This window comes from Numenius arquata, chromosome 31, assembly GCF_964106895.1.
Source record: "Numenius arquata chromosome 31, bNumArq3.hap1.1, whole genome shotgun sequence".
Classification (NCBI taxonomy): Eukaryota; Metazoa; Chordata; class Aves; order Charadriiformes; family Scolopacidae; genus Numenius; species Numenius arquata.
The window spans coordinates 1,275,645-1,301,459 of NC_133606.1; the positions used below are offsets into that span (position 1 = coordinate 1,275,645).

Sequence of the window (25,815 nt, forward strand, 5' to 3'; positions counted from 1 at the left end):
CATGACCAGCAGGTCAAGGGAGGTCATCCTCCTCCTCTACTCTGCCCTGGGGAGGCCCCATCTGGAGCACTGGGACCAGTTCTGGGCTCCCCTGTTCAAGAAGGACAGGGAACTGCTGGAGAGGGTACAGCAGAGGGCTACAAAGATGATGAGGGGCCTGGAGGATCCCTCTTATGAGGAAAGGCTGAGGGACTTGGGTCTTTTTAGTCTGGAGAAGAGAAGACTGAGGGGGGATCTGATCAACGCCTATGAATACTTAAGGAGTGGGTGTCAGGAGGATGGGGCTGGTCTTTTTTCAGTGGTGTCCAGTGACAGGACAAGAGGGAACGGGCACAAACTGGAACACAGGAAGTTCCATCTAAACATGAGGAGGAACTTCTTTACTTTGAGGGTGGCAGAGCCCTGGAACAGGCTGCCCAGAGAGGTGGTGGAGTCTCCTTCTCCGGGGACATTCAGACCCCACCTGGGCACGTTCCTGTGGGACCTGCTCTGGGTGGAACTGCTCTGGCAGGGGGTTGGACTGGATGATCTCCAGAGGACCCTTCTGACCCCATATCTTTCTGTGATTCTGTGAATACCCTATTGGTCAGTTTGGGTCAGTTTGTCCGCTCCTTCCCACAGGTTTGACCCCCCCCAGAGTAAACAACCAAGTCAGCTGATCCTGGTTGCCACAGCAACGAGTGTAAGCAAGAGCCTCTCACTGAGCAGAAAGTTATCTCTGCTCCACCCCAAGGAACATTGGGAATGAGGGACCGGAGGAGCAAGATGACCAGTACGAGGGACTCCGGGAAGGAAGGACAGCGGGAACAGGATCACCAGTATGAGGGACACCAGGAAGAAGGGACAACAGGAGCAGGGTAGCTGGTTGGAGAGACACCAGGAAGGACGGACAGCAGGAGCAGGATGACTGGTACAAGGAACACCAGAATGAGAGAGATCAGGAGCAGGATGACCAGTTCGGGGGACACAAGGAAGGAGGGAACACAGGAGCAGGATGACTGGTACAAGGGACACCGGGAAGTTGGGACACTGCGTGCGAAACCCTCCCTGGGGGTGCAGTGCAGCACGGGTCACCCATGTCCTTGGCAGATAAGACGCCAGAGTCCTGGGGTGCCCCATGGGGAGGGGACAAGACTGGGGCCGGGGGCGGCCCAGGGGTGGCCCCAGGTTGGGGGGGGCCACAGGCACAGGAGGTGCTGGGAGGTCTTGGGCACTGAGCACGGGGCTGCCCCAGGGGGGTCCTGGGCCAAGTGTCCTGTGGGGTTGGGTGGTCCGAGGAGGTATGGGGGGTTAGCTTTCTTAGGTGTTATGGGGTTTTTGGAGGGTGCACATTCCAAACTGCAGTCACCTACAGGTCTTTGTCTCAGCCTCGGATAGACTGCTCCCCAAGGTCCGGCCACTCAAACAGAAGATGGAGAATCCCCCTCCTTGGCCTACAGATGACCATGTCAGCTACGAGGGGCCTGCTCAACCCAACAGTGACTGTGGACGCACCTCACGTGCCACCTGGTAGAGGTCTGTCTGCATGACCATAGGGAGGACACGAGGAAGTGGGACAGTGCAGGTACCTCAGTCCTGGAAGGCCATGTACAAGAATTGTGTGGAAAACCAGTGGCTAACAAGGGACCACCCAGGAAGATCGCCACTCTGGGTGCTGTCCAGCCATTCCCCAGGCCCTGCAGCTGGGCTGAGGACACGTGTCCTCCTCCTGATCCTGATCCAGACTGATCCAGGCTGTTTAGACCCCAGTATGTCCACGTGGGGTCAAACCTCACGCCCAGCACTGTAGAAGGACCGTGCCAGACCACAGTAGGATGGTACCTGTGACTTGTCCTTGTGACGTGGGCTGGGCAAGAGGGACATGGGCTCCTCTGAGGGTAAAAAGCTTCTGGTTTGCAATGACAGGAGTCAGTAATGAATGCTCTGATCAGGTCTATAAGCCCCACATTCAAAAAGGGAAAAAAGGAAGGCCCGGGGAAATACAGGCCGGTCAGTCTCACCTCTGTGCCCAGCAAGATCATGGAGCAGATCCTCCTGGAATCTCTGCCATGGCATAGGGAAAAACAAGAGGTGATTTGTGACAGCCAATAGGGCTTCACCAAGGGCAAGTCATGCCTGCCAAATTTGGTGGCTTTCTACAATATTGCCACAGTCTTGGTAGACAACGGCAGAGCAACAGACATCGTCTACCTGGACTTATGCAAAGTGTTTTTCACTGTCCCACATGACATCTGGTCTCTAATCTGGGGACACATGGATTTGATGGATGGACAACTCGGTGGATCAGGAACTGGCTGGGTGGCCACACTCAAAGGGTTGTGGTCAACAGCTCAATGTCCAAGTGGAAGCCAGTGATGAGTGGTGTTACAATCACAGAATCACATGGGGTTGGAAGGGACCTCTGGAGATCATCTACCCCAACCCCCCTGCCAAAGCAGGTCCACCTAGAGCAGGTTGCACAGGAACATATCCAGGTGGGTTTTGAATGTCTCCAGAGAAGGAGACTCCACCACCTCCCTGGGCAACCCCCATGTTCCTCGGGGGTCAGTACTGGGACCAGTGCTGTTCAACATCTTTGTTGGAGACAAGGACAGTGGGATAGAGTGCACCCTCAGCAAATTTGCCAACACCACCAAGCTGTGTGGCGTGGTTGACATGCTGGAGGGAAGGGATGCCATCCAGAGGGACCTGGACAGGCTGGAGAGGTGAGACCAGGCCAGCCTCATGAACTTCAGCCAGGCCAAGTACAAGGTCTTGCCCCTGGGTCATGGCAATCCCAGGCACAAACCCAGGCTGGGTGGAGAATGGCTGGAGAGCAGCCCTGAGGAGAAGGACTTGGGGATGTTGCTGGATGAGAATCTCAACATGAGCCAGCAAGGTAGGCTGGCAGCCCAGAAAGCCCCCCACATCCTGGGCTGCATCAAAAGAAGTGTCCACTCTGTTCTTGTGAGACCCTACCTGGAGTCCTTTGTCCAGCTCTGGAGTCCTCAGCACAGGAAGGACATGGACCTGTTGGAACGGGTTCAGCAGAGGCCCATGAAAATGATCAGAGGGCTGGAGCACCTCTCCTATGAAGACAGGCTGAGAGAGTTGGGATTGTTCAGCCTGGAGAAGAGAAGGCTCCGGGGATACCTTATAACAGCCTTCCAGTACCTAAAGGGGGCCTACAGGAGAGATGGGGAGGGACTCTTTGTCAGGGAGCAGAGCGATAGGACGAGGGGTAATGGTTTTAAATTGAAAGAGAGGAGATTTAGATGAGATCTCAGGAAGAAATTCTTTGCTGGGAGGGTGGTGAGACACTGGAACAGGTTGCCCAGAGAAGCTGTGGAGGTCCCATCCCTGGAAGTGTTTAAGGCCAGGCTGGATGGGGCTTTGAGCAACCTGGTCTGGTGAGAGGTGTCCCTGCCCATTGCAAGGGGGGTTTGGTACTCTGTGATGTTTAAGGTCCCTTCCAACTCTAACCATTCTATTATTCTATGACTAGTGGTCTTGTCCCCGGCCAGGCAGAGGAAAGGGCCAAATGCATTCGATGGCCTGGAACATCAGTCCCATGCAAATAGGAAGCCCTGGCGGACATTGGTGCACAGTGACCCCTAACGGCATCGGGATACATAGGGACAGGACACATTTCTGGAGTGACGGGGGGGATCCCAGTTGGCATGTTGGGAGCTGAGGTGAGGGGAGCCCAACGGGAACTGGGTGGGAGAAGTGACTGGTCCGGAGGCACCGTGTGTCCCTGGCATTGACTTGAAAGTCGGACGCATCACGAAAGTGAAGAACTTCCAGGATCCGAGGAGGGACACCAGGAGCGGGAGTGTCTGGCACGAGGGACCCCGGGAGTGGGATGTGCGGCCCCGGGGACTCCGGGAAGGAGGGACGACAGGAGCAGGATGGCCGGTACGGGGGGCGCAGGTGGGAGGGACAGCAGGAACGAGGGACACGGGGTGACCCCGGGCTGGGGGGACACTAGCGGAGCATTGGGCTGGGGGGTCCCGGGGGTCTCCTGTACCCTCCCACCCCCCGCGCTGTCTCCGGCGCTTTCGGTTTCGCTTCCAACCTGCGAAGCCGGGATCTGCCCGGCGCCCGGTGACGTCCGAGGCGACTCGGGCTGCCATTGGCGGGCGGTGGGTGGTGGCGCCAATCGCGGGGCGGGGCGGGGCTGGGCTGGTGGATCCAGAGCGGGCGCGGGGCCGGAGCGGAGCAGCGCGATGGGGTCGGGCGGTGGGGCTGGGGCTGGGGCTGGGGGTCTTCGGCGGGGCGGCGGGCGGTGAGTGGGGACCCGGGACCCTCTTTCCCGAACACCGGGATCCCCACTCCCACCCTGTCTCCCCTTGATCCCCGGACACCGGTGCCCCATTTCCGTGCCCTGGGGTCCCCTTACCACCCCTTCTAGCCCCCCCATCGTTTGCCACTGGGAACCTTCCCGTGCACTGGAACCCCTTCGACTCCCCTTTCCGACCACCCCGGCCTCCCTTGCGGGATCTGTGACCGCTCCCCCGGGGATCTCCCCTTGACCCGCCCTTTCCTTGACACTGGTGACCCCGTGGCCTTCCCTTCCCGGGAACCATGCCCCCCCTCCCGGACACAACTGGCTTCCCTGTATCTCCCCACCAGTCACATCCCTCCTGGTGCTGCCCCCCACACCCCAATCTGCTCCCCTGGCACCCCTACCCAGCCTCGCTATCCATCTCTGCAACCCTTGGCCACCTTCACCCCTGTCCCAAATCAACCCCGCTGCCTGCCACCCCTCGCTGCCCTCCTTGTTCCTGCAGGGCCCCACTCCTTGCACTACTTTAATGTTGTGGTGTTGGAACCCAGCCCTGGCGTGCCTGAGTTTGTGGAAGTGGGGTACCTGGATGGGACCCTCATCTCACGCTACAACAGTGAGATGGGGAGGACAATGCCTCAAGTGGACTGGATGGTGGCCAACCTGGACCAGCAGTACTGGGACACCCAGACCCAGAACAGAACAGTCACCAGGTTGCCCGTGTGGACCTGGAGACAGTGCGGAGCTGCTACAACCAGAGCGGGAGTGAGTGTGGGCTGGCTGGGGCTCCGTGGGCTGGGATGGGACTCAATATCCCCCATCCCAAGGGGGTTACAGCTGCCCTGCCCCACACCCACAGTGCTTAGGATCCCCTATCCCAGAGCCAGGGGGGTCTTCTGGCCTCCCCATTGTAGCTCCTCACATCCCCATGGCAGCCATGACTCTCAGACCCAGAAATGCTCCCAGCATCTTGCCCTCCCCATGGTGCTCAGGGCCCCCACCCCAGATCCAGAGGGTCTCGATCCCATCTCTTTGCCCTCCTCATGGCATTCAGGATGCCATCCAAGCCCCTCGCTGTCCCAAGGAGCCATGGGGCTAGGTGCCAACCCAGCCATGCCATGGGTGCAGGGGGTCTGCATCACAGCTTTAGGTGACACCCCAAGTGCTGTGGGCCCTGGGCAGGACAGGGGGGCAGCCCTGGGGCTGGTGCCTGATGCCCCCAGAGCTCACACAGGGCTGGGTTGGGGGGTGCTGCCGGGGAGTCTGTGCCCCAGTGATGTCTCAGGGCTGCAGCAGTCTCTCAGCCCTGGCTCCCTGGTTGTGTTCCAGGGGCTCACACGCTGCAGCACATGTACGGCTGTGACCTCCTGGAGGATGGTAGCACCAGGGGGTATTGGCAGTACGCCTACGACGGGAGGGACTTCATTGCCTTTGACATGGACACGATGACATTCACCGCGGAAGCGGTGGCACAAATCACCAAGAGGAAGTGGGAGGAGGACGGGACTGAAGCCAAGAGGCGCAAGCACTGTCTTGAGATTTCCTCTATCGAGTGGCTGAGGAAATACGTGAGCTACGGGCAGGCCGTGCTGGAGAGGAAAGGTGAGGGGGAGATGAGGACCGTGGGGACCGGCCAGCGTGGGTGCGTGTGCCGGCCCTCACTGCCACCCCCTCCCCAGAGCGCCCCACGGTGCGAGTGTCGGGGAAAGAGGCCCACGGCATCCTGACCTTGCACTGCCGCGCTTATGGCTTCTACCCGCGGCCCATCACCGTCAGCTGGCTGAAGGATGGGGAGGTCAGGGACCAGGAGACGGAGTGGGGCAGCATCACACCCAACAGTGACGGCACCTACTACACCTGGGCCTCCATCGAGGCCCGCCCGGGGGAGAAGGACAAGTACCGGTGCCGCGTGGAGCACGCCAGCCTGCTTGAGCCCGAACTCTACGCGTGGGGTGAGCCTGGTGGCCTTGGGCACGGGGAGGGGAGGGCTGGGGTGGTTCCCCTTCCCCTGCTCACAGCGCTGCTCCCCCCCAGAGACGGAGTCCAACCTGTTGGCCATCGTGCTGGGGGTGGCCATTGCTGTCCTGGCTGTTGCTGCCATCTGTGGATTTGCCGTATGGAAGCAGAAGTCGGGTAAAGCAGTGGGGCTGGTGAGGCAGAGGGGTGCAGGGTGAAGGCAGGGCCTGGGGGGCCAGGAGGGGCTGTGGGCAAAAGCCACTGTGCTCTGGGAAGCCCCCTGAGGCTGTCGGCGAAGCCTGGTGGGTGCTGATGTCTCTTTCTCTCTGCAGGGAAGAAGAAGAAGGGCTACAGCGTGGCATCAAGTGACTACCAGGGGCAGATCCGGCTCCCGCTGCTGCCTGGTGCTGGGGTGGTCTCATGGCTCTGGTTTCTGGCTGCTGCTGGCATTTCCCAGCCCTGCTCTGTCCTCCCAGTGTCCCTGGAGTGGGGACATATGGAAGAGGTCGTGTCTCTCCTTGGTGCTCATGGTGCTCCTATCCTCCTCTCCCTGTGGACACAGCGTGGCTGTGGCCCCTGGCCGGCTCCTGGCACGTGCACTGTGCCCGTAGCGAGCCCGGGGCTGGCAGCTCACGGCTGTTTCTCTCTCGCAGGCATGGATGGGGGCTCTGACTCCTCGGCCAGAGGTATGGCGTGGGGATGGACGGGGCGGCCCCAGCTCTCCCTGCTCCCCCGTGGGACCCGCAGCAACCCCAGGCTGCGGGAGGGGGGCACCGAGACCCCCCTGAGCAGAGGGCTAGGGTGAGGGAGGTGGCCCTGTGTGACACTGTCCCTGCAGGGATCACTGCCTGACGGCTGTCGGAGGAGCAGGCGCGTGGCTGGATGCGGCCCCTGCCCTCTCAGCAGCTGGAGGCAGAGAGGAGCTGGGGGGGGCGCGGGAGATGCTGGCAGAGAGAGCTTGTCCCACTGCCCCCCCAGCCCCACTGTGGTGGTTCCAGCCAGGATGAGGTTAATTGTCACAAGGAACTGGTATTGGACACAGCCAGGTTGACCCAAACTGGCCAAAGGGGTGTTGGATACCATGTGACGTCATGCTCAGTATAGAGCTGGGGGAACTAGCCGGCGTGGGGGGCAGGAATCGCTGCTTGGGATCGTGCTGGGCTTCAGGGTCTGGTGGGTGACCAGTTTTCCATTAATCGTGTTTTGTACGTTCCTTTATCAGTGTTACTGTTTTCCTCTTTCCTTCACTGTTCTCTGAAACTGCCTTTATCTCAGCGTTTTTCTCTCAGTTTTGCCTTTTTCTTCCAATTCTCCCCCCACCTGGCTGCTCTCCCAGCCTCGGGTCCAGGGCTGGACTGGTTTGGGCTGGGATAGAGGTGATTTTCTTGCTCACAGCCCAGCATGGTGCAGTGTTCAGGATTTGTGACCACAAGGGCGTTGGTGACAGCGATGGATCTCAACAGCCTTGGCAGAGCTCAAGGTCTTCTCTGTTTCTCACTCAGCCCCTGGTGACCAAGTGGGGGTTGTGCAAGATGTTGAGAGGGGACACAACCAGGAATGACCCAAACTCACAGGGGATGCTCCAGGCCGTATCATAGAATCATCTGGGTTGGAAGGGACTTTGAAGATCATTGAGTCCAACCATCAACCCAACACTGCCCAAACCACCACTGAACCGTGTCCCTCAGCACCGCGTCTGCCCGGCTTTTAGATCCCTCCAAGGGTGGCGACTCCACCACTGCCCTGGGCAGCCTGTTACAGTGTTTGACAACTCTTTCGTGTCGTACTCAAGGACAAAAAGGGAAAAGAGGAGGTTGAGGGGGACTGGCTGGCTTTTCTTTAGGACATGGCTGGGCATCCTTGTCCCTGTGGTAGAGGTGGTGAGCTCTGAGGCCACGCAGATGGGAGCTGAGAAGAAGCTCTCCTGATACATCGGGACACAAATGGGCACAGAAGATTTCTTGCTTGGAGGCCACACACACGACCACTGAGAGGAAGGTCTCCTGCCCTGAGGCTGCGGAGACGGGACCTGAGACAAACATCTTCTGGTTTGAGTAGGTCACTGCGACAGAACCAAGGGATCAACTCTGAAGTAAAGTAGCTGCTCCTGCAGTCAAGCAGACACCGTGGAAGCAGAGGTTGACTCGGTCAATAAGAGAAGCAGCAGCTCCTCCTGAGAGGGGGCAGAGGCAGAAACAACCCGGTCCCTATCCCTGACTGGGCTGCAAGATATGGGAATGTCCTGGGTTGAGAGATACAGGACTAACTTTTCTTCTAATGCTGGGGAAAATTACACTTTTAGAAGACTCTAGTGTCTGAATTTGTGAAAATATTTACTTTATAGCCAGCCAGGCTCTGTGGGATTCAAGGTTTTAGTGGTTTTGAGCCTTGCCAGGTGCAGGGACAAGGAGGAGCAAGGCCTGGGCGTTTGACCCAGGCTGGCCAACAGGAGTATTTCATGCCATGAACGTCACACGCAATATAAATTAGAAAAGTTTGCTGCGTAGCGGGCTCTCTCCCTGATGGCGGCGGGTCACAGAATCACAGAATCACAGAATCACAGAGGTTGGAAGGGACCTTTTAAGATCATCTAGTCCAACCAATAACCAGACAACTCCTTGCCCCGGTTGTCCAGACAACTCCTTGCCCCGGTGCCAGAGCCCTGAGGCCTTCCCTTCCTCCTGAAGCCATTGTGCTCCCAGTGTCCACCATTTGCTGTCCCTGCTGGGAGTGCACAGCTCCCTACTGATATAGATGGCCGAGTATAATTTCTGTATATCTTATATCAGTATTGGGATTAATACTGGTTCTTTAGTATTATTGTTAATTATTTAGTCTTAGTCTATTAAATCTATTTATACTTCAACCCTTGTGTTTCTTTGTGTTCCCCGATTCCCCCTTCCGGGTGGGGAGGGGTCATCGGGTGATAGAATAATTGTCTAACAACAATAGATTGTTATGGGTTCTCTCAAACCATAACAGGGAAACGGTTTCATCCATCAGCCAGGTGAAGGCGTGTGCTCCCTGGTTGCTCCTGTGCTGGGATGGAGGGACTAACAGGCTGGAACTAGAAGGTTGGTAGGCCCAGCAGCTGGGGACTGTGGGATTGATGGATGGGGAGAGGGGCAGCCACCAGCCTCTGGAGGTGGCCCTTCTTGAGTGCGAAGGCAAAGTGTCCTCTCAAGGAAGATCTTGTAACCCAGTGAGTTAAGTGGTCTACCAGGGAGGCAGGTATCTGGTACCTGAGGGCATTCATGGTGGTCTACATTGAGCTGGACAATAACTGGGCTCCCGGAGGTCTGGATGGCACCCAGCTCACACAGTCTGTCTGGCAGATGTTTGTATGGGGCACCAGCTGGACAGAGGAATGGGACAAATGGATTCTATGGCCTGGCTCCATGTGTCCCTGGCAGTGACCTGAAGGAGGACACTTCGAGGAAGTGAAGATACTTCAGTGATCCAAAGAGGCACTGGTGGGCTGCTGTAGATACAGAGATGTAACACAGAGCAGTATGCCCTGGTGGCCAAGAGCATCCTGGCCCGTATCAAGAACATTTTGCCAGCAGGACTAGGGATGTGATCACCCCCCCTGTATTCAGCACTGGTGAGGCTCCACCTCGAATCCTGTGTTCAGTTCTGGGACCCTCGCTACAAGAGAGACATTGAGGTGCTGGATGGTGACACAAACCCTTCCCTAGGCAGCCTGTTCTGGTGCTTGACATCCCTTTCCATGAAGTTCTTCCTAATATCCAATCTAAACCTCCCCTGGTGCTACTTGAGGCTGTTTCCTCTCATCCTATCTCAGCTTGAAGGCTTGAGATAACAACGGATCTGACCAGAGCATGTTAAAAAAAAATTGGTTTATGTATTTATTATATTAATTAAATAGTCGCTGGTGACTACGTTGCTTTTTTTGTTAGCACCTGACTCTGCTTTGTAAATTCTTACATGCTCTATGCGCTCCCCGCGATGCCATTTATCAGCTCTGGGAGAGGGATCAGGATTATCATTTTGCTGTCTCGTGTAATATCGATGTATGATACGACAGCATCACTGACAGTTCAGGTGGTTTTGTTGGGGTGGTTATGTGGCACTGCTGTCCTCGAGTGCCATCTTTCAGCATTTATGAACAATGGCACCCAATCTGTGGTGGGAACCGGGGGGATACTTTCCCCGGCTCTTTCACCTCCCCTTTCTCCTTTGGGCTGGTGCAACAGCTCTTGAGAATTCTTGAGAATTTTTAATATCCTTAATGTTCCAGCATAGTGTTCCTGTTGCTGTGTCTCCTGAATGTGTTTTGGATCTTGTTTAGGGTTCAACACCTATTTGAGCACCCAGAGATGTGCCCCGAGGCTGGATTGTCATGGGTGGCATAGCATGTGGGAGAATATGGGCAGGTATCTAGAGAACTTCTCCCCTCCAGCGGTTTGGGACTTCACCCCCGAACAACTACAGGACCCTGATAAAGCGATAGAATATTTGAACAGAAAATGTTGTGGCTGTTCTGGAGAGGCACAGCTCACCGCACAGTGCTGGGCCCTGGCAGTATCTACCAAACATGGCTTGATATTGTGCAGCACCCTCAGGGGAGAGAGAGGGAAATCAGACTGACAGGAACTGCGGCTACTACAACCCCTGTGGCAGGTGCTGCGGCTACTGCAACATGACTTCATTAAGGGTAAGTGGCCAATGCCCTGTGGGGGGTGGCTACTGGGATGGTCGCAGAGGTAACCCCCTCTGGGCTGGACCTCCCTGCCTGGGTAGAGTCCATCATGTAGATGTCCACAAGCCATGTCTCTGGAGAATATCAACACAAGTAGATGGTTTTAGGTGGCTATAGACCTGGACCAGGAACGTTGTCAGGAGCTGTCACACCTCGGTGGCCCATGGGATAGCGGGGTAGAGCCACCATATATGGGTGGGCTTGTGACGGTGGGGTGGACCTGACGCCTGCAGCCATCGCACAGGTCCTTCATCAACGTGAGCGATGTGCTGGAATCGAGTGAAGCTTCTCAGGTATAAAGGATGGTGGCGAGGGGGAGAATGGCAGATTAATGATATCACACCGAGGTCAGCGCCAAGCGCTTCCCATGGCAGCGGTGACAACCAGACCATAAGCACGTGCCTTTGGCACCTGAGACCCCGTAGCCAGACCAGGCAGCCCTCTCCAGCCCCCATGACCCAACTAGCTCCTCTCTGATGCAATTATGCTTTATTTCTGTCCCAACGGGTGCACAGGGGCCCCCTGGCCACCCCATTGTCCCCATCCCCACCCGCCCATCCCTGCACCTTCCCACCTCAGCTCTGGGGTCCTCCAACACATCCTGGGTACAATGAGAAGGATTTATTTCAAACTCTGTGTTTCATGGCCAGTCTTGTTGGTCACCAGCCCCACTGGCCCCCATGGTCACCATAACGCAGCAGGGACATGGCCGTGTTCCTGGCCTGGTACCTGCACTTGCCAGTCACAGCTCTCACGGTCCCTTGTCACAGCTTTTGGTGTCCCGATCCCATCTCTCAGTGTCCCCAGCTGTGTTCTCACTGTCCCCATCCTGGCTCCTGGTGTCACCATCCCTTGGTGCACCCATCGCCAGCTCCTAACTGTCCCTCACCCTCCTTCCCCGTGTCCCCATCCCCTGTTGTCCCCCCCTGTCCTCCACCCTGCAGCAGGTGCCAGTAGCGGCTGCCGGGGTGCAGGAGCTCCCTGGGGGATCCCAGCTCGTGCAGTCGTCCCCCCTCCAGCACGGCCACCCGCTGCGCCCGCATGGCCAGGGCCACCTTCCCTGACACCAACAGCACCGCACGTCCAGCCCTGCTGGCTCCAAAGATCTCCTCCTCCACCTGCGGTGGGTGGCATCATCAGTGGGGACCCCCAGGTGTGGGGACACAGGGGACATGGGGCCCAAGGGGACATGGAGAGTGAGGATCCAGGGGACACAGGGAGCTGAGACACGGGGGGAATGGGGCCCAAGGACCAAGGGGATGTTGGGACCAAGGGGACATGGGGAGTTGAGACACAGCGGACATGAAGAGCAGGGTCCCAGGGACATGGGGACCAGGGACCAAGGGGACACAGGGACTGGGGACCAAGGGGATATGGCGGGCAGGGACATAGAGTACATGGGGACCAAGGACCAAGCAGATGTGGGGACCAAGGGGACAAAGGGGGCAGAGGCATAGGGGCCATGGGGAGCCAAGACATGGGGGACACAGGGACCAGGGATCCAGGTGATGTGGTGAGTTGAGACCAAGGGGACATGGGGAGCAGGGACCAAGGGGCATGGGGACCAAGGCCCAAGGGTCCCTGGAGAAGGGACCAAGGTGACACAGGGATTGTGGACCAAAGGGATGATAGAACAAGGAGATCCAGGGGGAAGACCAGGGTGCTACTGGACAGGGAGCCTGAGGGGACACGGGCGTCACCTCCTACCTGCAGCTGGCTCTCAGCGTCCAGGGCGCTGGTGGGCTCATCGAGGACAAGGACACGGGGGTTCCTCACCAGGGCACGAGCGATAGCCACTCCCTGCCGCTGTCCCCCGGAGAGCTGCCCCCCCAGCTCGCCTACCTCTGTGCGAGATGGGGGTCAGGGTGGGGACACAAGGACACGGGGACAGCCAGAGGGGGGACGCCTCCTACCTGTGTCATAGCCCTGGGGCAGGCGGGTGATGAAGGCATGGGCACCCGCCCGGCGGGCTGCCACTGTCACCTGTGCCCGGCTCCAGCTCCCTGGCCCGTAGGCAATGTTGGCGTGGAGTGAGCGGGAGAAGAGCACCGGCTCCTGGGGAACGGCAGCCACCTGCGACAGAGAGGATGGCTGGGGGCACTTTGGGGACATGGCAGGGGATGTGGCGGGGGATGTGGCAAGGATATGATGGGGTTGGCTGGGGTCACTGCTGGGGATGCACTGGGGACAGCTGGCGACATGGCAGGGATGCGCTGGGGACATGGTGGGGATGGTGGGGGACACGGCAGGAGACATGGTGGGAGAAGAGATGGAGGCATGGTAGGGACATGGCATGGACATGGTAGGGACATCTGGAGACTCAGTGGGGAAATCTGGTGACATAGGGTGGTGGCTGGGCCATGGTGGGGACGGCTGGTGTGATGGGGGCGAGGGTGATGGTGGGGACTTGTTCAGAACAGCTGGTGACATGGGAGTGGTGACTCGTTGGGGATGGCTGGTGACATTGGGGTCACTGTGGGGACATGGTGGGGACATGGTGCTGTCATGGGGGCAAGGGTGACAGTGGGGACTTGTTCAGAACGGCTGGTGACATGGGCGGGGGGTGGGGACTCGTTGGGGATGGCTGATGACATGGGGGTCACGGTGGGGACGTAGTGGGGATGGCTGGTGACACGGGGGGGGGGGGGGGGGGGTGTCCTGTTGGGGACATTGTGTGACCGGGGCAGAGGTGGCACCTGGCAGCGCAGGTAGGGGTGCTGGTAGGCAGGGAGGGGGTGACCATCCAGCAGCACCCGCCCAGCCCCCGGTGGACGCAGGCCCAGGACCAGGGACACCAGGGTGCTCTTCCCTGCCCCCGGGGGGGCCACCACTGCCAGCACCTCTCCGGGGCGCAGCTCCAGGGACACACCCTGTGGAGGACACAGAGGTGACTCACCTGCACCCCCTCCCTCAATGTCCTCAGCCCTCCCTGACATGTCCCCATGTCCCCATGCCTTCCCCACCATGTACACCTGGCATGTTTTCACCATGGCCCCATGGCCCCCCCACCGTATCCATGTCCATATGCCCTTCCCACCATGTCCCCATCTCCCCCTGCCATGTCCCACCACGTCCCCACACTCTCACCACCTCTGGGTCCCCATGTCATGTCCCCGCACCCTCCCCACTACATCCATGCCCCTATGCCCTCCCCTCTGTCTCCCCATGTCCACCTGCCGTGTCTCCACCATGTCCCCACACCCTCTCGAGCATCTCTGTGTCCCCACACCCTCTCCCACTGTGTCTTCCCATCACATCCCCGCGTCCCCTGCCCTTTTCCTGTGCCCACCTTGAGGATGGGCTCTTGGTGCTCGGGGTACGAGAACCAGACATCCTCAAGCTGGAGGTGGCCCTGCAGGACATCCGGCACCAGTGTCCCTGCAGGTGCCACCTCCTGGTCCAGGAACTCAAAGATCTTCTCTGAGGAGCCCACGGCTTTGGTCATGTTGGGGTAGTAGCGCAGCAGCACCTGGGGACACAGTAGGGACATGGCTGGGAGGGTGCAGGGACTAAGGAATGGGCATGGGGACACAGGGGACAGGGACAAGGATCCATCCAGGAGGAGGACATGGGGACATCAGGAATGGGCATGGGAACATGGCCGGGAGGGTGTGGGGGCTGGGGAACGGGCATGGGGAAATGGGGATACGGGACTGGGACAAGGATGCATCTAGGAGGACAAAGGGAAAGGGCATGGGGACACGGCCGGCAGTGTGCAGGGCCACGAAGGACACAGGGACATGGTGGGAGGACATTGGATGGCACAGAGACACAGTGGGACCAGCATGGGGATATGGCAAGGGGACACAGGCACATGGCAGAGATGACACGAAGAGATGGGCAACGGGGACACAGGGACATGGCAGGAAGGGTGTGGGGACATGGGTGGCCATGGGCACACACTGGGACTGGCATGGGGACACGGGTGGCAATGGGGACACACTTGGACTGGAACAGGGACACAATGGGAAGGGTGCAGGGACACGGGGAATGGGCCTGGGGACACAGTGGGGAGGATGCTGGGCACACGGTGTCCCCTCAGGTTCACCTCCACAGCCTCAGTGAACTGCATCTGGTAGATGAGGAAGGTGACAAGGTCCCCAGTGGTGATGGTCCCCGTGGCCACCAGCTGTCCCCCGTAGCAGAGGAGCCCCAACTTCAGTGCCAGTGCCGAGAACTGGAGACACATCAGTCACCGCTGGGGGGGTCCTCATCACCCTCCCCACTGCGGCCATCTCTTTGCAGGGACACCGAGGTCCCAGCCTTGCTTTGCCACCTCCCCTGTGTCATCATGTTCCCCCCATGTCCCAAAGATGTCACATCCCCCATGTCACCACGCCCCTGTACCCCAGAGCCCCATGTCCCTGTGTCCCCTAACCCCTGCATCATCATGTCCCCCAGCTGCGTGCCACATCGTCCCTGTGTCCCCCAGCCCCGTGCCACCATGTCCCTATGTCCCCTGGCCCCCATGCCAACACATCCCTTAGCCACGTACCACTGCACCCATGTTCCCCAGCCCCATGCCACCATGTTCCCATGTCCCCATGCCACCAAATCCCCATATTCCCTATCCCCATGCCACCATGTCTCCATGTATCCCAGTCCCATGCCATGCCTTCCCCATGTCCCCCAGCCCCTATGCCACCAAATCCCCAAGTTCCCATGCTACTGTGTCCACATCCCCTGTCTCTATGCCACCACATCTCCATGTCCCCCAGCCTCATGCCGTCACTTCACCATGTCCCCTTTCCCAGGCCACTGTGTCCCCATGTCCCCTCATGCCCACACCACCACATCCCCAGCCCCATGCCACTGCATCATCATGTCCCATTGCCCCCATGCCATCATGTCCCCCATCCCAATGCCACCATATCCCCATGTCCTGCAGACCCATGCCATCACATGCCCGTGTCACCTAGCCCCATGCCACTGCTGCATCTCTACGTCCCCAGCCTCATGCCACCACATCCCCATGTCTCTTGTCCCCATGCCACTGCATCACCATGTATCCTGTCCTCATGCCACATTATCCCAATGACCCACAGTCCCCACAGCATCACATCCCCCAGCCCCTGTGCCACCCCATCCCCACATCCCCCTGTCCCCATGCCACTGTGTCCCCTGTCCCCATACCCCGCTGGCCCAGAGGGTGGCGGCGTAGGTGAGCGCATCCTTCCCCTCCAGCTGGTAGACACGGCACAGGTGCTGGTGGTACCGCTCGGCTGCCCCAGCCTCGTGGGCGAAGCTGCGGACGGTGGCCATGGCCTGGAAGGTCTCCACCGCCACCTTGGTGGCACCTGCCAATGCCTCCTGCACCTGCCTCGACAGCCCCTGGGGACAGCAGTGTCACCTCAGGGGGGACAGGGGAAGCAGGGAGGGAAGGGGCAGCACAGGGAGGGGATGGTGGGCATCTGGAGGGGATGGTGGGCACGTAGAGGGGCATAGTTGGCATGAGGAGGGGTCAGTGGGCATAGGGAGGGGATGGGGGCACATGGTGGGAACAGAGGGCATGGGAAGGGAGCAGCAGGAATAGGGAGGGTACAGGGGGTGCATGGAGGGGACAGTGGGCATGTGGGGATGACAGAGGGAATGGGAAGGTGACAAGGGACCCATGTCCCCCTCCCAGGTACCTGCTGGACCTTGCCGACACCCCGGGGCAGCAGTAGGAGGATGGGGAGTGACAGGAGGGTGACAAAGGCCAGGCGGGGTGACAACCATGCCATGGTGACCAGGAGACAAGCGCCCCGCGCCAGGTACCATAGCAAGAGGCTGAGCGCCTCAGACACCGCCGCGTGGGTGGCCTCCACGTCCCCCGTCACTCGTGCCGTCACTGCCCCGGTCCCCGTCACCTGCAGGGAGGTGACATCCCGTTGCAGGACGGCAGCGAAGACGCAACGTTGGAGACGTCCCAACGCCCGGCTCAATGTCCCCGCGTAGGTGACATCGCAGATGAATTCGGTGATTGCACTGTGGGTGGTGGTAGAGGGGTGGCTTAGCAGGGGGACACGTGTGTCACCCTCCCCCCGGCCCGTGTGACATCCCCAGTGTCAGCATCCTACCTGCTGAGCCCCAGCAGTGCCATGGGCCAGGCGGCTGCCAACTCGTCCTCACTGGCCACCCAGTCAGTGACGCGCCCCGTGAAGTAGGGGACAGCCACCTCCCCTGCCACGGGGGGGGACACAGACAGCATCAGGGTGATGGGGATCCCCCAGTCTGTGGCACCCCCACCTCAAGGTGGGGGGGGGACCCTGTGGTGTGACCTAGAGGGGCTGGTGATGCACACCCCCCCCAAAGCTGATAACATCCCCACCCTCCCTGGATGCTGCCCCCACCCTCCCCAAACTGGGTGCAGCCCCCCCTCAACTGGGTGCTTCCCCCCCCCAAACACAGGACACCCCTGCCTGGGTGCTGTCTCTTCCCCCCTTCCCTCACAGCTCAGAGCATCCTTCCCCACAGGGTGCTGCCCCCCCCCAAATTGGGTGCTGCACCCCCCCTAGCTGCATTCTGGCCCCCCACCCCTCTCACTGGTGCTGCCCCCCTCCCCCCAGCTCCAAGCATCCCCCCCTTGGGTGCAACCCCCCCCCAGCTCAGAGCGACCTCCCTAAAAGTTGGGTGCTGCCCCCCCCCAGCTCAGGGCATCCCCCCCCCAGTGGCTGCTGCCTTCCCCATCAACTGGGTGCTCCCCAAAAGCTCAGAGCATCCCCCCCCTCCCCCCGGTGCTGCCACACACCCCCCCGGTACCGAGGACCGAGGCCGCCATCAGCGCCGCCACCACCGCGCAGCGCCCGCGCTCGGGGCTCAGCAGGGCCAGGAGGCGGCGGGCGGTGGAGACCCCCATCGCCTGTCCCCGTCCGGTCCCGGTGTCACCCGATGTGTCCCGATGTGCTCCGGTCCCGGCCTGTTCCGGTCCTGCTCCCGGTGTGTCCTGATCCTGGTCCCGGTCTGCCCTGCTCCGATCCCGGTGTGCTCGCGGTGCCGATGGCCCCGCTCCGCTCCGGTCCCGATCCTGCTCCCGGGACCTTCCTCCCCGTTCCCGGTTCCGGTCCCGCTCCCTCTCCCGGTAGCCCCGCCGTTTCTCGGAAAGCGAAACCCAGCCCGGGGGCGGGACCGGCGGCGGCTGCGCGTGGCCCAGCCCCGGGGGAAGTCCCGGGGGGAAGTCCCGAGGGGGTCAGCGGGCACCTGGGGGGGGGGCACCGGGCACGGCCGGAGGCGGACACCGGGCATCAGGCACCGGGGGGGGGGGGGCGCACCGGGTACCGGCTATCGGGCACCGGCCGGGGGGGGCACCGGGCATCAAGCACCGGGGGGGTAGCGGGCACTGCCGGGAGGGGGCACCGGGCATCGGGTACCGGGGGGGAGGCACTGGGCATCGCGGGGGGGGGAGGGGGTAACCGGGCAGGACGTGGGGTGGGGAGGGGAGCACCGTTCACCGGGAGGGGGACCGGGCATCGAAGGGGGGCACCGGGAACGGCTGGGGGATCCCCGGGGGTCCCCATCCCCCGGGGGTCTCTGGAAGATGGGGGGGTCCGAGAGGGGCAGGAGCCGGGCGGACGGTGCTGATTGGCCGGGAGGGCGGCGTCACCAGTTGCCGGGCAGATCGAGCTGGAGCAGTTTGGAGCGGCGGGGCGGGGCCGAGGGCGGGGAGGGGCGGGGCCGAGGGCGGGGAGGGGCGGGGCCGAGGGCGGGGAGGGGCGGGGCCCCGAAAGTGAAAGCAGCGCGGCGGGACCGTGCTGGGAGGCACCGGGAACGACTGGGGCTACTGGGAGGCTGTCCTGGGAGCATTGGTGTGTGCTTCAGGGTGCCGGGTGGGGTCGAGGGGAGCCGAGGGAGCTGGACTTGGAGCACTGGTGTTGACTGGTGAGTTCCCTAGGGTGCCGGGTGGGGTCTTGGGAGTCCAGATTAGGACTGGGAGCCTGAACTGGGAGTACTGTTGTTGACTGGTGACTTCCCTAGGGTGCCAAGTACCGTCCAGGGGAGCTGCACTGGGAGCACTGGTCTTTACTGGTGAGCACCCAGCCATGGCGCTGCTCCCTGCTGTCCGCCTGGCCTGCCTCCTGCTCCTGGTTGACGTGGTGCTGCTGGCGGCGCTGGCCAGGCTGGCCCCGGCGCTGGCCTGGTTGGGCCTCATAGCCACCTGGCTGGAAGCCAGCCTGCGGCTGCTGGCATTCACAGTGGCCAAGCGGCTACTGGCACCGGGGGCTTCCCAGGGAGCTGCTGTCGTCCTCAGCCTCACGCCTGCCACCTTCCTCACCCTCCGGAGCCTCCTGGTGCCGCACGGTGCCGCCCCAGCGCTGCTGGCCACAGCCGTGCCCCATTGGTTGGCCTTGACCCATGGTGCCACCACTGCGGCGCTGCTGGCTTGGGCCGCTCCAGCGCCTGGCGTGGCCACCGGCACTGAGGCACCGGTGGCCGTGGGGCAGCTGTTGGCATTGGCATGGGCCGAGTGGCCTGTCCTCAGTGGTGCCTTCCTCTTCCTGGCATTAGCTGTGCTGGGTGAGTGATGGTGGACGTGGTGGTGGAGGAAAGCCCTGGCGTTGCCGCTGTTGCCCCCTGTCCTGACCCCCCCCCCCTCCACTGGTGCCCATCCAGGTGAGACCGCGGGGCCGTATTGCACCGGCAAAGCCCTGGATGCTGTCCGGCGCGGTGACAGACTCACCATCTTCACCATCAGCCTGGTCCTCGCCGCCGATTTGGGCAGGTGGGGGTCCCCTTGTCCCCATTCTCCGTCTGTCTGTCCCCCATGGCCAAGCTGACGGAGGGTCCCTGTGTCCATGTTCCCCCCCCAGCTCGCTGTTTGCCGGCTGCCGCGGGGGTCTCTTCACTTTCGCGCAAGCCCGGCTCAAACTGAGCACCCGTCACCAGCTCTTCTCCCGCTTGGTGCGCCAGGATCTCACCTTCTTCCAGGAGACGCCAGCAGGTAGGGGAGGTCCCCATCACCCCACCCCAGGACCCCCAGCCCCACCACTGACCCCTCCCCATCCCCACAGCTGAGCTCTCCGCCCGATTGGCCAAAGACGTGCCCTTGCTGTGCCAGGCGGTGCCGAGCAGCATCAACATAGCATTGAGGAGTTTGGCAATGGTGTTGGGGTTGGGTGGCTTCATGGTGGGGCTGTCACCCCACCTGGCACTGCTGGCACTGCTGGAGGTGCCCCTCACCATCACCGCTCGCAAGGTCTATGACGCCCGATACCAGGTGATGATGGGGACAGGATGGAGACCAAGGGGATGGGATGGTGGGAATGGGAATGGTGGGAAGGGGATCAGGGAGATAGGATGGGATGGTGGGATGAAGACCAGGGAGATGGGATGATGTGAATGGGGAAAGAATGGGATGGGACAGTGGGAATGGGATGGTGGGATGCGGACCAGGGAGAGGGGATAGTGGGAATAGGGATGGAATGGAGCAGTGGGGATGAGGTAGGCAGCGGGGACCAGGCAGATGAGATGGTGGGGGTTGGAATGGTGGGGACTGGATGGGACAGTGGGGACGGAATGGCAGGATGGGGACCAGGGAAATGGGATGGTGGTAATGGGATCAGGGAGATGGTACGGTGGGGATGGAATGGGTTGGGATAGCAGGATTGGGACAGGATGGAATGGTAGGGACGGAATAGTGGGATGGAGACCAGGGGGACGAGATGGTGGCAAAGACAATGCTGAGGATTGGATGGAATGGTGGGGATGGGATGGGAAGCAGGGGGACAGAATGGTGGGAGTGGGGATGGAAGAGGGACAGTGAGGAGGGGGTGAGGATCAGAGGAATGAGATGGTGGGAATAGGAATGGTGGTGGCAGGATGAGGATGGTGCGGTGGGATAATGAGAGTCGTGGGGACAAGATGGTGGGGTGAGGACAAGGAGATGGGATGGGAATGGCATGAGGTGGTGGGAATGGGGACAGCAAAGTGGAAATGGGGGGGACTGGAATGAATGGAACAGGACAGAGTGGGACAGTGAGAATGGGATGGTGGGGTGGGGACAAAGGGGTGGGATGGCGACACAGGATGGGACCTTGTGGACAGGATGGGAGCGGTGGGAAGGGGATGGTGGGATGGGGGTCAGCGGGGACAGGATGGGATTGTCAGGGATGGAGATGGTGAAATGGGGACTTTGGAGTGGGGGGACAGAGCTTTGGGGCTGGTGGGGAGGGGATAGACAGGGCCAGGCCAGTGGGGATTTCCTATTGCCACCCCACGGGTGCTGAATCCGGCTGCCCCCATCCAGGCACTGCAGCGAGCCATGCTGGACGCCACGGCCAAGACAGCAGCGGTGGTGCAGGAGGCCGTCTCCTCCATCGAGACAGTGCGAACCTTCGCTGGGGAGGAGGAGGAGGAGCGCCGCCACAGCCGGGCAGTGGCTGAGATGCTGGGGCTGAAGGACCAGATAGATGTGGAGAGGGCGCTCTTCCTCCTCATTGAGAGGGTGAGGCGGGCACAGGAGAGACCCTGGTGTCCAGGTGTCCCTGTTGTCCCCCCCTACAACCCACTGACCCCTGTCCCTGCAGGCACTGCAGCTGGCTGTGCAGGTGCTGGTGCTCTGCCGCGGGCACCAGCAGCTTCGTGAGGGGACCATCACTGCCGGCGACCTTGTCACCTTCCTCCTCTACCAGGGTAAAGTTGGCCGTTACGTGCAGGTGAGACCACACGATGTGTCCCCCTACACCATGTTGATCTGTCCCTGTCCCCGGTGCCATCGCCTCTGCCCCACACAGGCACTGGTGTTTGGCCATGGCGACCTGCTCAGCAAAGCAGCAGCCGGTCGCAAGATCTTGAAGTACCTGGACCAGGAACCCACTGGGGACACCAGGGGCATACGGGTGCCTGCCACACTGCAGGGCCACATCGCCTTCCAGCACGTCTCCTTTGCCTACCCCATGCGACCCGACCACCTTGTCCTGCAGGTAGAGCCAGGGGTCTGCATCCCCAAGAAGGGACAGGGGTGTCCCTGAGCACCCACCACCACTACCACATCCTGCTCTCCCCCCTACCCAGGACGTCTCCTTTGAGCTGCACCCCGGTGAGGTGACGGCATTGGCGGGACTCAATGGCAGCGGGAAAAGCACCTGCGCGGCACTGCTGGAGCGATTCTACGAGCCCGATGCCGGGGAGGTGCTGCTGGACGGGGTGCCTCTGCGTGACTATGAGCACCAGTACCTCCACCGCCAGGTGAGGACAGTAGCGGGCAGGCGGTCAGCACAACTGTGCTGAGTGGTGCCTGGTCTCAGCCTGCGCCTGGGGACAGGTGGTGTTGGTGGGGCAGGAGCCAGTGCTTTTCTCTGGCACCATCCGGGACAACATCATCTTTGGGCTGGAGGGCTGCGGGGAGGAGGAGGTGATGGCGGCCGCTGCTGCTGCCGGCGCCCTGGGCTTCATCTCAGCACTGGACCGGGGTTTTGACACTGGTGAGTACCAGGGAGGCTGGTGGGAAGGGGACCCAGGCACCCCTGTCCTGCTCAGACCCTGTCCTTTTGTTCTGCAGATGTTGGGGAGAAGGGGGGGCAGCTCTCGGCTGGGGAGAAGCAGTGCATCGCCATTGCCCGGGCCCTGCTGCGGCGACCCACTGTCCTCATCCTTGATGAAGCCACCAGTGCCTTGGACGGGGACGGCGAGGCAGCGGTGAGCAGCAGGAGGTGCTGGGATGTAGGGGGGTCCAAGCCCCACAGTAGCTTGTGATGGGTGTTGGCATCTCCTGCAGCTGCAGCAGTGGATGCGGAGCGGGGGGACCAGGACGGTGCTGCTCATCACCCACTGCCCACGGATGCTGGAGGCGGCCGACCGTGTTGTGGTGCTGGAACGCGGCGCTGTGGTCGAGACGGGGACGCCTGCCCAGTTGCGGAGCTGCCATGGGCCCTACAGCCGCCTGCTGCAGCGTTCCCCCAGCGCGGGGCAGCCAGAGACCCCAGGGATGGGCTGCAGGGAGCAGGGGCCGGCTCCTGCCCCAGGGGCTGGTCCCTTTGGGAGCGAGATTTGTACAAAATAAAGCCGAATTGCTTTGGAGAGGAGCTGGCTGAGTTAGAGGGGTCAGGGGGAACTGCCTGGCCCAGCTGCATGGTCTTGGGCATCAAAGCCACGCATTCATTGTCACCGCTGCCATGGGAAGCGCTTGGCGCTGACCTCGGTGTGATATCATTAATCTGCCATTCTCCTCCTCGCCACCATCCTTTATACCTGAGAAGCTTCACTCGATTCCAGCACATCACTCACGTTGATGAAGGACCTGTGCGATTGCTGCAGGCGTCAGGTCCACCCCACTGTCACAAGCCCACCTGTATATGGTGGCTCTACCCCACTATCCCATGGGCCGCCGAGGTGTGACAGCTCCTGACAACGTTCCTGGTCCAGGTCTATAGCCACCTAAAACCATCTACTTGCGTTGATATTCTCCAGGGACATGGCTCATGGACATCTACATGATGGACTCTACCCAGGCAGGAAGGTCCAGCCCAGAGGGGGTTACCTCTGCGACCATCCCAGTAGCCACCCCCCATAGGGCATTGGCCACCCTCAACAAGTCAGTATGGAGACAGGGCACTGGCCACATTTCTCAGGGCACATTTCTCTAGGGCCAGCTGGGTGGCTTTGACTTCTGTGGCTTCCCGCAAAGGAAAAGGGATGGAGAGAGACTTTTTACCACGGCCTGCAGTGACAGGACTCAGGCCATGGTCTGAAATTGGAAGAGGGAGATCGAGATTGGACATTAGAAATGGTTTACAAGGAGGGTGGTGAGTGACTGGACCAGACTGCCCAGAGAAGTTGTGGATGCTCCTTCATTGGGAGTGCTCAAGGTGAGAAAGAATAATAGAACGGTTTGGGTTGGAAGGGCCCTTAGAGATCATCCAGTCCCACCGCCTGCCCTGGGCAGGGACACCTCCCCTCCCACCAGACCACGTTGCTCCAGGCCCCGTCCAACCTGGCCTTGAACCCCTCCAGGCATAGGGTACCCACAGCTTCTGTGGGCAACCGGGGCCAGGGTCTCGCCACCCTCACAGCAAATAATTTCTTCCTGAGATCTCTTCAAAATCTCCCTTCTTCGAATTTAAAACCATTACCCTCATCATATCGCTCTACTCCCTGATCCAGAGTCCCTCCCCAGCTTTCCTGGAGCCCCTTTAGGGACTGGAAGGGGCTCTAAGGTCTCCTCGGAGCCTTCTCTTCTCCAGGCTGAACCCCCCAACTCTCTCAGCCTGTCCTCACAGCATCTCCGTGGCTTCCTCTGGCCCCGCTCCAAGAGGTCCATGTCCTGCTGTTGGTGGCCCCAGAGCTGGAGGCAGCACTGCAGGGGAGTCTCCCCAGAGCTGAGCAGGGGGGCAGAATTCCCCCCCTCACCCTGTTGGCCACGCTGCTGGGGACACAGCCCAGGGAGCTGGGGTGCCAGTGCACATTGCTGGCCCATATACAGCTTTCACTCACCAGTATCCCCAAATCATTCTTGGCAGGGCTGCTCTCCATCCCCAGCCTGGGCTGATACCAGGGTTACAATCACAGAATCACATGGGGTTGGAAGGGACCTCTGGAGATCATCTACCCCAACCCCCTGCCAGAGCAGGTCCACCTAGAGCAGGTTGCACAGGAACTTGTCCAGGTGGGTTTTGAATGTCTCCAGAGAAGGAGACTCCACCACCTCCCTGGGCAGACCACCTCCCTGGGCAGCCTGTTCCAGGGCTCTGTCACCCTCAAAGTAAAGAAGTTTCTCCTCATGTTTAGGTGGAACTTCTCACATTCAAGTTTGTGCCCATTTCCTCTTGTCCTGTCCCTGGGCACCACTGAAAAAAGACCAGCCCCATCCTCCTGACACCCACCCTTTAAGTATTTATAGGCGTTGATCTGATCCCCCCTCAGTCTTCTCTTCTCCAGACTAAAAAGACCCAAGTCCCTCAGCCTTTCCTCATCAGAGAGATGCTCCAGGCCCCTCATCATCTTTGTAGCCCTCTGCTGTACCCTCTCCAGCAGTTCCCTGTCCTTCTTGAACTGGGGAGCCCAGAACTGGACACAGTGCTCTGGATGTGGCCTCCCCAGGGCAGAGTAGAGGGGGAGGATAACTTTGACCTTGCCACGACCCAGGTGCAGGACCCTGCACTTGGCCTTGTTGAACCCCATGAGGTTCACACATGCCCACTTCTCAAGCTTAATGACCTCATGAAGCATGACCACAGAGACCTCAGAGCCCGTCTGCGTTGCCTCAAGGCACAAAACCTTCTTCTCAGTGCCCAGTTTTGGGGCCTTCAGTTGGAGACCTTCTTCTCAGTGACTGTATTGCATCACAGCAGGACACCTTCTCAGTGTCTATCTGCATGGCCTCAGACTATGAGACCTTCTCCTCAGCACCACTCTCTGTGGCCTCAGGGCAGGAGACCACCGTCTCCATGTCCCTTTGCCTGGTCTTAGAGCAGGAGACATGCCTGGAGTGCTGGCATGGAGGGCTATCAGCTCTTCAGAAGGGGTAGGCAGGGCAGGTGCGGTGGAGGAGTTGCACTGTATGAAAGGGAGAGGTTTGGCTGCAGAGCACTTACACTTCGGGATGCAGTTGAGAGCCTCTGGGTGGGGATTAGAGGATGGAAGACAAAGCAGATGGCGCAGCAGGTGTCCACCACCCATTGCCCAGCCAGGATAACAGCACCCATGAGCTATTCCACAGACAATGAGGAGAAATCTCTGCATCGATCGCCCTCATCATTATGGGAGACTTCAACATCCCCAACATCAGCTGGGAATGCCCTACTGCTGTGACGAGCAGGGCTGGGAGATTCCTGCAGTTTATGGAAGATGACTTCTTGTCACAAGTACTCAGTGACCCAGCAAGGAGAGGTGGCTCCCTGGACTTGTTCTTTGTGAATAGAGGACTTGGTGGGAGATGGGATGGTGGGTGGCTGTC

The 25,815-nt window shown here is 60.4% G+C and overlaps 3 protein-coding genes across 3 annotated transcripts; 2 read left to right on the forward strand and 1 right to left on the reverse strand.

Annotated features, from left to right (window-relative positions):
• Positions 1–3,659: 3,659 nt before the first annotated feature.
• LOC141476405 (class I histocompatibility antigen, F10 alpha chain-like) lies at positions 3,660–7,075 on the forward strand. Its single transcript, XM_074165082.1, is given in 10 exon segments — positions 3,660–3,674; positions 4,066–4,267; positions 4,773–4,961; positions 4,964–5,032; positions 5,597–5,869; positions 5,947–6,219; positions 6,302–6,400; positions 6,556–6,588; positions 6,877–6,909; positions 7,062–7,075. Coding segments are annotated over 10 exon segments (1,200 nt in total).
• A 4,478-nt stretch (positions 7,076–11,553) lies between these two features.
• On the reverse strand, positions 11,554–18,018 carry TAP1 (transporter 1, ATP binding cassette subfamily B member). Its single transcript, XM_074165071.1, has 10 exons — positions 17,688–18,018; positions 17,006–17,108; positions 16,577–16,913; positions 16,080–16,277; positions 14,995–15,123; positions 14,236–14,415; positions 13,643–13,816; positions 12,860–13,019; positions 12,654–12,790; positions 11,554–12,064 (listed from the first exon to the last, which is right to left on the reverse strand). Exons 1-10 carry the CDS (start codon positions 17,782–17,784, stop codon positions 11,789–11,791), a joined length of 1,791 nt encoding a protein of 596 aa, XP_074021172.1. The 5' UTR covers positions 17,785–18,018; the 3' UTR covers positions 11,554–11,788.
• Positions 18,019–18,548: 530 nt separating this feature from the next.
• Positions 18,549–22,939, forward strand: TAP2 (transporter 2, ATP binding cassette subfamily B member). The gene is made up of 12 exons (XM_074165084.1): positions 18,549–18,683; positions 18,900–19,439; positions 19,536–19,644; positions 19,733–19,863; positions 19,934–20,139; positions 21,169–21,366; positions 21,449–21,577; positions 21,656–21,844; positions 21,936–22,109; positions 22,186–22,345; positions 22,423–22,559; positions 22,639–22,939. Exons 2-12 carry the CDS (start codon positions 18,965–18,967, stop codon positions 22,921–22,923), a joined length of 2,193 nt encoding a protein of 730 aa, XP_074021185.1. The 5' UTR covers positions 18,549–18,683; positions 18,900–18,964; the 3' UTR covers positions 22,924–22,939.
• The last annotated feature ends 2,876 nt before the right edge of the window (positions 22,940–25,815 follow it).

Coding starts and splice junctions, on each gene's coding strand:
- TAP1 (XM_074165071.1), bottom strand. CDS start 17,784: ATGGGGGTCTCCACCGCCCGCCGCCTCCTGGCCCTGCTGAGCCCCGAG. Junction 15,124..16,079: donor CCACCCTCTGGGCCAGCGGG/GTATGGGGACAG, acceptor ATGTGTCTCCAG/TTCTCGGCACTGGCACTGAA. Junction 12,065..12,653: donor ACGCTGAGAGCCAGCTGCAG/GTAGGAGGTGAC, acceptor CACCCACCGCAG/GTGGAGGAGGAGATCTTTGG.
- TAP2 (XM_074165084.1), top strand. CDS start 18,965: ATGGCGCTGCTCCCTGCTGTCCGCCTGGCCTGCCTCCTGCTCCTGGTT. Junction 21,578..21,655: donor AAGTTGGCCGTTACGTGCAG/GTGAGACCACAC, acceptor TGCCCCACACAG/GCACTGGTGTTTGGCCATGG. Junction 22,110..22,185: donor ACCAGTACCTCCACCGCCAG/GTGAGGACAGTA, acceptor GCCTGGGGACAG/GTGGTGTTGGTGGGGCAGGA.